Source organism: Cupressus sempervirens, chromosome 10 (genome assembly GCF_028749045.1).
Source record: "Cupressus sempervirens isolate cs-2001-9-10 chromosome 10, ASM2874904v1, whole genome shotgun sequence".
In the NCBI taxonomy this organism is placed as follows: Eukaryota; Viridiplantae; Streptophyta; class Pinopsida; order Cupressales; family Cupressaceae; genus Cupressus; species Cupressus sempervirens.
The window spans coordinates 409,623,561-409,633,243 of NC_143127.1; the positions used below are offsets into that span (position 1 = coordinate 409,623,561).

The window sequence follows — 9,683 nt, forward strand, 5'->3', positions numbered from 1 at the left end:
TTTTCATATTAGCTTAGATCTTACTTTCATAGATTAGATCTTGCATTGTTTTGTATTGATATCATATAGATTAGCTTGCATCTTCATTTGCATGTATATTGGATCTTTGAATCTCTCATTTTATAGTGTACTTTCATGGGTACAAACTAGGTCAAACTAAGGGCCTCGATTAAAAACCCTTGCCCTCCATGAATAGAGAGCTATGAGCCGCCATTCAAGACCTCATTCTTGAGCGATCTTAGATATAATGACTCATAGAAGTGTGCTCACATTTTAAGCATACACTACCTCGTAGTTTATTCTAAAAATATATTTGTATTGAATAATTATTCCCCTCTAGCCTTATTTACAACCCTCTTAACCAAGTCATCTAAGTACTTTTAACATGTGTTCTGAATGCTCTTGTTTAAAGATTGCATAAAAAGGCAATTGATTAGTATCATCATTTTGAAAGAGATGCATATTTGATTCAATACTATAGGAAGATCTTGGATTATGCTATGGATGTGGGTAAAGTTTAATTGATTTCAATAAATCCCCTTTTTACATTCTAAATTGTTGCACATTACACTACAATGAGTAGGATAATATAATCATTGTTTCCATATGCTCATGGATTTGAAAGATCCCAAAAAGTAGTCCACCTAATGATGCCTTCACGATTTAGCATTGTGGTGGTAAAAAGATAAATAATTCTTAGATGATAATTTCTCTTAATAAAAATGTGAGTTCAAATTTAGGGATGGATACTAATACCATGGCAATAAGTTTATCTTATACTAGGGTTGTGAGTTACATTATAGAAAACCTATATCTTCATTTCATCTCTTATGGATAAGAAGTGATATTGATTTTTCAATATTAAAAATAAGTAGTAATATGCATAGTGTGACAATGATACTTGAGTCTCCCTCCACCTACACCTTGATTTTTATTTTTAGTTCTTTGCAACTTTTTAGGCCTTAGAATAAATAGAAAAGGTCGGCCATGTTGTTGGATAACATGCATAGAAGTTTGGATGTGTGTGTGTGTGCGCGCGCGCGCATTTATTAGGATTAACCATAGATAAAAATAACAATTACATACAAATATAAACAATATTAGAAAGAGAACACAAGACACTAAGATTTAACGTGGTTCATCCAAACCCTGGGCTATGTCCACCAAAAAACAAGTCCAATATTATTACAATCAAGTAATTACAACCTAATTACAATATGTAATCCCTTACAACTTAATACTACCACAAGAAGCAATTTTTGCATCATACCTTATTTAAAAATCCCTAACTCTAAGCCCTTTTATACAAGTATTCTTGTTGCTTTAGGGTTATAATTAATTATAATATGTCGACCCAAAATTACCATTAAAATATGCCCTCATAAAATAGGGCTCATTTTTTTTTTTTTATGAAGTATGTACAATACTTCCCTGATCAGTCACCACAAACTAACAATCTCCCACTTGGGAACTGATCAAGTTCCACACTAGACAACAATCTCCCACTTGAAGATGGATCCTGTAGTAATACTACTACCACATGGGGCTCCCACTGGATCAAACCACCCTGGACTCAATTGTTCTTTTATTCTATTTAGTCTAGAAGACCAACTAAAGTTGAAGAGGAGTTTAGCTTCTCCATTGTGACTACCTTTGTAAACATATTTGTTGGATTGTCATTTGTTTGTATCTTGTCTAGCTTTAGCAGTTCATTGTTAGACCCAACTACAAGAATATCATCAACATATAAACATAAAATAATGTAGTTATCATCATCTAACCTCTTAAAGTAAATACAATAATCTAAATCAAACCTACTATATCCATGCTCATGCATAAAATTGTCAAATTTTAGATGTCATTGCCGAGGTGCTTTCTTAAAACCATATAAACTTTTCTTCAACCTGCACACTAAGTTTTCCTTACCTTTGACCTCAAATCCATGTGGTTGTGCCATATATATCTTCATGCAAATCACCATGAAGAAAAGCTATATTAACATCAAGCTACTTCAAATGTGAATCTTCAGGAGCCATAATACTTAAAACAATAAGAATAGAAGTCATTTTTATAATAGGAGAGAACATCTCATCAAAATCAATGCCCTTTTTCTATGTAAATCTTTTTAATCCTAACGTAGCTTTAAATATTTTCTTACCTTTATCCTCTTCTTTCAACCTTTGAAACTATTTATTTTGTAAATTCTGTTTACTTGCAGGCAACTTGCATAAATCCCAAGTCTTATTTTTCATCAAGGAGTCCATTTCATCTTCTATAGGACACACCCACTAAATCTTAGTATCCACCTGCACAACTTCATCATAACATTCAGGTTTACCAACACATGTTAGAAAAATAGAGTACAAAGAAGGAGAAAATCTTTTTGGAGGACTACTTAGCCTTGTTGATCGTCTAACATTCACTGGGGTGTGTGGTATTTATTTTTGTAGTTGTTGCACATCATGAGGAATCGTTGGATCATCATCTTTTGGAGTATCATTCAACACTTCATAATCATCTTCTTGATTCTCATGTTGCTACAAAAGATCTTTGTAGAACACTTTCTCATTGAATATGACATCTCTGCTTCTTACAAGTTTACGATTTTCAAAATCTTAAAGCCTATAACCAAATTCATCAATGCCATATCCAATAAATATAAATTTCTTTGACTTAGCTTCCAGCTTGGTTCTACTTTCAGAATCAACATGTGCAAATGCTTCACAACCGAAAGTTCTGAGAAATATCTAACTTGATGTGCACTCCATACTTTTGCTTTCAATACAAATACAAGTATGACTATACTTCAAATATTTACTCAAATTTGGAACCTTAACTTGACTAAACAAAAGACTATATACTCTTTAAAAATTATTTTCAAATTTTTGACTTGACTTACATTCCAAGATTTAGTTTGTCTTAACCTACATATGACATATTGTAGATCAAATATGACATATTGTAGGTCAATTATTGCACTCCAAACATTTACTTTTAATTAATATCACTATAATTTTAAGATGATGTGTATCTTAGACATTAAATTGCATATAACAATAAAAGCTTAAATATGACAAAGAATATAATATTAACTTTTCTAACAATTTATTCCTTTTCAATAACTAAAAACCAATCTAAATTAATTGATATATAATTATATGTATTTATTCTATTAAACCAAATTAATTTAACTTCCTATTGCACAATTTTGCCAAACTGTGTTTGCAGATTCAATCTATAGATCTCGGAATGCTGCTACACCGTCCCAAACAATATATTTGACATGAAATTGTGCTACTTTAGTTTGTGTTTATTTGACAGCGATTTCGTAATCGATCGATATCTTATCTTTTCCAGGTAAATGTGCTGAGCAGTTGGCAACTATATCTTGTCCATACAAATGTATTCGTCTAAAAGCATTTAATGCAGAAAACATTTGCAGATTCCGACTTACAATATAATACTCGAATGGGATGGTTTTCATTCGCGAGGATCATTCTCGTTAGGAGTCTTACTAAGAGAGAGGTTGCCGAGTATAACTAGAACTCTAGTTTTCAACTATTTTACTGTAGATATTGCGGCTATGAATTCTGCTTGTATAGTCTTTATTAATTATAGTGACAAGTAGTCAGCCTGCGACCGGAATGCATTGAACCTATTGTTTTTTAATTGAAACGTTATGATCACGCTTACACCTTGGACTTTGTGTTCACTTGAATATCAAGTCCCGTCAGACTAGTGCATGTGTGTTTACGCGGTTGTACAAAGTGTATATGCTCTTAATGTGACGCAAGATCTGACCTCAAAGATAATTGTTGTTTAAACTTCAGCCTTTTCTCTTCTTATTATGATACAAGTGGGTGAAGGCCTTTTCTCTTTCTTACTATAATATTAATGCTTCAAGGGCCCGACCATTTATGCAAAGATCGTTTCAAAGGCAGAGAAAGTTTATTTCAGCAGCTGTTTACAAACACCAATATTAAACTAATGCAGAGAGAAGATATATATGCAGTAGCCAAAAAAATTAGAGAAATTTATTAATAAAAATAGGTATTACTTTTTTTCTTTTAATCGTATTTCTATTAGTTTCTTTAAATTGTTTGCATCTTTTGCGTTCTAGACTGAGTCTATCCGATGTCAATGCAGCGAATTTCAACATAGCAAACAATTGCAGTAGCCTATAATCGAGTGTTTCGAAACAAGACACATGCAGAATTTTCAACAAAATGGTATGAAAACATGTGATCTTTTCTCTTTAATTGATTCTTTTAGTAGCATCACTGTCTTCAAATCTGTTTTTTTATGGAAAGAATTTGATCGCTAATGTATGAAGAATAAGGAAAGAATTTAAGATAAGATTCTATTTTTAATTTTATATACAAATTAATAGCATACATAAATTGATAATATATTACCAAAACTTGATTTGGTAAGCCACTTTTACATTCTCCCTGTCTAATTTTACCGTCCATCTTTTTATCCATTTTATAAAGGAAAACCCAATAAAATCTTGGTCTATTGCTCCTTGTAAAACCTAAACTCTGTAATCAGTAAAAATTCATATAAGAACATAGATCTAATACTTTTTCTTTAAAAAAATACTGTTTATTGCTATAACTATTCTCTTACATATCATAAGGAATGAGACAGAATTCTTCTGAAATTGAAATTGTTAAATTCCATAAAAATCTACAGAATAACACAAATCCATTACTACTTTTCAAAAGAATATTATTTCTCAATGTTTTCTACTCTATAACTACTGTTCAGACTTGAGTTCCTCGTTTGAAAACTAGTTGCAAAATCTGTTCTCGCCTTTTCTTGTGTTTCTCGTGGGCTGAGCTACTTTTATAATAATAAGAGCGTATTCATACTAAAACATGTGCAATTGTATGAGTGGCACCGAAGCTAATCAGACTATTGTCCAAAATTGGAGACTCGAGGCGTAGAAATGGCAAGAAAAGTTTCGAGAAAAGATTCGTCAGTCTCTCCTTCAAAAAGGTCCCCTAACTCGCACCTAGCCCTCTTAATTGCTTTACAGTAGGCTTTGTACTTCCCGTACGGAAAGGGCCCGTATAGGCGAGGATGCTCCTCGTCCACAAACTCAGGAGGCGCCTCTAGCACTGTTTCGTCAGGGAAGAAGGAGAAGTATGGCAGTGACACGCGCTGGGATTTCCTCTCTATCATGACTCTGTGTATTCCACTCTGAATGTGGCCGTTGCTCCACGCTTTGATGGAATCACCCGTGAGAACTACAAAGGAATGCTTGTGAGGACTCTTCAATGCCACCCACTTCCCTGCTTTTGTCTTGACCTCAAGCCCGCCATTGTTATCTTGGTATATCACTGTAATAAAATTGTGGTCTGTATGGGCTCCCAATCCACCTCTTGCTTTCTCAGGCACGTCACAGTAGTTCATGCGGAGGAGTCCCCAAAACTGTGATTCGTAGTACTTACTTACCCCAAAGCTCTTAAATATTAGTTTTATGATATCATTTGTGAGTTCCTTCATGCGTAAAGTGTATGCCTCTATAGTTTTGCTATAAAAAATGGGACATGACGACTCGGTAAGAATATAGAACACATTTAAGGGGAAGTAAAATTTTAGTTGATCAGTATTCTTCTCCTTTTATACTTCATTTCTTGATTGGTCATGGACAGTATGTTGATAAAAAATGCTGATACAAAAAAATAACGCACAATGGAATTCAGAACTATCCAAATCAATTTTGGACTGTGGACAATCTATATTAATATAGTCAAATTCTACATATCTCTGTTTCATTTCTTAAGTCGGATCATATGAACTGGGAAAACAACTCATATACCCAATTTAAAACCAACTGTGATGAAAATTAGATTACGAAAGTATCACATTATCAATGAAAGAAATCCACATACCAGATTTTAGGGTTTCCTTGAGGCCACAGGTCTTGGGCAAACTTTTTGATTGCGTTGGGATCAGGGGCGCCATTGACGGGGAGAATCTCCAGAAAAGGCAGCGCAGGCATGGAGGGAATGTACCCGAATTCTCCTTGAATTTTCTCTTTGTTTTCTTTTGAAACTTTAAACGTCTCTGTGGTCGCTGAATCCATTTCAGTGACAATTTTCTCCTCTATCCCGTGATTCACCGCAAGAAAACATCCCCACTCTTGGCAAGCCTTTTTCATTCTACCCAACATGATTTCTTCATTATTGTGATCCTGTCCACTCCTGAGGAAAGAAAGATCAATGATGGGTACCCCATCACTTTCGTATTCCTCGCTGGTAATAAAGGAAGGCATGATGAACAAATTTGCAGCTGATAAATTGAAGCCTCTCCTTGGACAGAGAATGCCGCGAAAAGGAAACGCGGAATACTTGTTAATGTTTAGGGTTCAGAGGGCACTTGACTTGGGTCGTACATGTTGCAGTGCATGACAGAGATAAATGAAAAGTTGCACGGATCTCATGAACGCATGACAGATACGAACAGGGAAAGGAAACTCAGAAAGTGATGTGGCCCTCCATACGCGTTTGTAGACATATGAGCCTCCCTTGTCATCCAATCTCGGTCTGGAAGACCACAGTCCGTCAAACACGCATTTTTTTATTCCTTGTAATGTGATACTTTCCTCCAACCCACTGAATTGTTTATGATTCAATGGAATGTTACATGGTCTCGAGGCATAGTAAATTATGGTATTTGTATTGAATAGACCTTATTAAATGCACCTCGAAACAAAGGTAAACGATTAAATTAATTCACAAACATAAAATATGTTTTATTATTAGTTCAATGTAATTACCCAATTCGTATTGAATTGAGCTTATTAAATGCACCTCGAAATAAGGGTGAATGATTAAATTAATTCACAAACATAAATATGTTTTATTATTAGTCCAATGTAATTAAACAATTTCAAAGGTCTATATAATTTAATACAATTAAAATGTTACAGATTTTTTTGGCTAATGTTTTCTTTCATGCACTGTTGAAAATTTGTAATTTTTAGTTTCTGCCAACAGGCAGGATATCATTTATTCGTTGAAAATTTGTGATTTTTAGTTTCAGTGAGATGTCTTTTCATAACTTCTATTCAGCCAGTCAAATTCTTAAATTTGCATATGCTCTTATTTAAATATTATGTTTGTTTATATAAATATTATTTATTTTTATGAAAATCTATTTATCTTACAGTGAACACAGTCATTATTCAATTTTTTTAAAAAGTTCTCATTATTCAGATGATGAAATATTTATTCTCAACTTTGTTGTGCATGGGACACATATTAATGTGAAATCTGAAAGCCTCATAAAAGATCTTCTAATATGTACTCGAAATTTATTGCTATTTCATGCAGTGATAAGAGTTAAAATTTAATTTAATGCTCTTATTTGCATTGAATGTGGGCCAGCTGTTGGAATTGTAATTTACATAAACTCCCAGTCTCTCCAACATTCATGTACAATGTTCAGTCTTCTCTATTTTCATCGCCTCTCATGAGTGAAGTTGTAGAGCAGTTATGTCGAGGTTTGTATATTACATGTGTCATATCCATTTTCTTAAAAATATTGAGGTAAAAGTTTCGTTTTACTTCAAGCTTTACTTGTGTTTACTCTTTTTTTTTTCTTATTTTGTTTTATAATTTGTGAAAGCGATCTCCATTGTATTTTTCTTATTTTGTTTTGTAATTTGTGAAAGCGATCTCTGTTTTGTCATTTTTCTACTCTGCCTATACATGCCATTTTCTCATTTTCCACTCTAGCCGTACATAGTCTCAATGCTTTTGCTGTGCAACTTTGTCTCTGTAGCTTTCTCTGAAGTATTTAGAATTTCAGAGCCATGGTTGTGAAGGATTGTTTCAGAATACCATTTTTACGGTTACCAATTGCTGTGAAGGATTGTTTCAGAATATCATTTATACAGTTTCCAACCGTTGTGAGTGAAGGAAAAACATAAAAACAGAGTGAAGTTGCTGACCAGTTGTCTGAAGCTTCGGTCAGTATGTTCTCCCTCTTTTTAACAAATATTGTGGTACTCAACAATCTGTCAAATAAGACCAAAACATAAACCAAATGCAAAATAAAAACCGTACAATCTGAACTCCAAGAACAACTTCACAAATTCGTTTATTTAATAATAAAATTAAAAGAAACTTGATTGGCAATTGTTAGCCATTCTTGTCCTCCCGCTAAAATTGAACTTTTTTAGGTGATCAACATGGCCAACGGTCATATTTTCAAAATTTAAATATTAAAATCTCCTATGATATAGGGGTATCTTAAAACTTTGGATTATCCATTATATCCTAAGTCTGAACAATTTCATGCTTTATCCTTTAGAATATTTAAGTCGCGACCATGCGAATACCTCCATTCGCTTGGTCATGGGCGGTTAGCACTTAATCATCAATTTGGTCGTGAAGGTGTGAGGCGGTCATCTTCAATGGTTAATGCAGGGTCATAGTTCAAAATGCAATCATCCAGTTTACAGTTGAAAATTCGCGCCTTCCTTCATTTGCATGGTCACAGAAGGTTGAGGGTTAATCACAATTTGAGCTGCAAAGTGGCGGATGCCCTTGTTCGCGTGATCGCATGGCCAAATCAATCAACGAAAGTTAATGTCGCGACTGGGCGATAAAGGTTAAATATTCAACATTGGCCCAGTGTCGCAACTTGAATCTAGCAGATAATGAAGTGATATGTGAAGTCACGACTGTGCGATGAATGGGAGCAGTTTCATCATGGATCTCCACCATCAAATATAAAGAAGATCAAAGGTTGTCGTTATGTTGCTATTAGGAACTACTCGATCTTTAGTCATAGAGACATAATGACAGGTCGACACGTGTCCCAATGGACCCAAATAATCAAGTAAGGAGCAAAGGCAAACAAATCAAATGTTGACATGTGGCACATTCCCAGAGGGTTGAAAGTCAATAAGCCAATGGTGGGATCACATTTCAAATGAATGAATTGGTAAAGAAGAGCATTTGTTCATTCAATATTCATTCAATCATTTGGTTGCAAAGAAGAAAGGGTTAACTAGGGTTGAAGCCATGAAATGGTGAAACACCTTTTCGCATCATCAATGAGTTAATGCCAGGGTCAAGAAATCAAGTTATGATAATATGATCGCATCTTAAGGCAACCGCGACCACATGGTCACAAGCATTTTATGCTAACTCAAATTTTGGTTGTGATGTAGTGATTAGGCATAAATAAGGACACTGTGGTTTTGTTGGGTCAAATGGTTAAGTCAAGAAATTAGTTGCAAACCTGTAGAACCATGGGAGTCAACAAGTCAAAGAAAGAAAGAAGGTTGTACGAGGTGGCAACTTATTGAAAAGGTATTCAGCCACATGGCAGGGTTAGATAAAAGACTCATTTTACCTACTAACATGGCTGATTTTGCACCAAACAACACTATCAAATGCATTTCTTAAATGAGAATCCTATCATCAATTAATCCTAACCACTTCTGGGCGTTTCTCCATGCTTTTATGATGCAAGAAACACTCCACCATCTCTGTTTTATCCATCTGCTTGGTTAAGATATTAATGGCAGCTGCTTCTCAGGGCTTTGTTGGTGATAAATATGATATTTTTTATGTCTCTAGAGATGTGTACCCTGATCATATCTTCCCTAGATTTGTAATGATTGTTCTATGCAACCTTAAATGTAGTTGTTGTGCTTTTCC

The 9,683-nt window shown here is 34.2% G+C and overlaps 1 protein-coding gene across 1 annotated transcript; it reads right to left on the reverse strand.

Moving 5' to 3' along the window:
• Positions 1 to 4,688: 4,688 nt before the first annotated feature.
• On the reverse strand, positions 4,689 to 6,344 carry LOC149534427 (C4-beta,C20-epoxidase-like). The gene is made up of 2 exons (XM_089804708.1): positions 5,901 to 6,344; positions 4,689 to 5,539 (listed from the first exon to the last, which is right to left on the reverse strand). The coding sequence occupies exons 1-2, from the start codon at positions 6,281 to 6,283 to the stop codon at positions 4,918 to 4,920; spliced, it is 1,005 nt and encodes a 334-aa protein (XP_089660834.1). The 5' UTR covers positions 6,284 to 6,344; the 3' UTR covers positions 4,689 to 4,917.
• Positions 6,345 to 9,683: the final 3,339 nt, after the last annotated feature.

What these genes read in the sequence shown, in the direction of transcription:
- LOC149534427 (XM_089804708.1), bottom strand. Translation starts at nt 6,283, where the DNA reads ATGCCTTCCTTTATTACCAGCGAGGAATACGAAAGTGATGGGGTACCC. An exon ending in CAAGGAAACCCTAAAATCTG is followed by an intron (nt 5,540 to 5,900) that starts GTATGTGGATTT and finishes CATTTTTTATAG; the next exon opens with CAAAACTATAGAGGCATACA.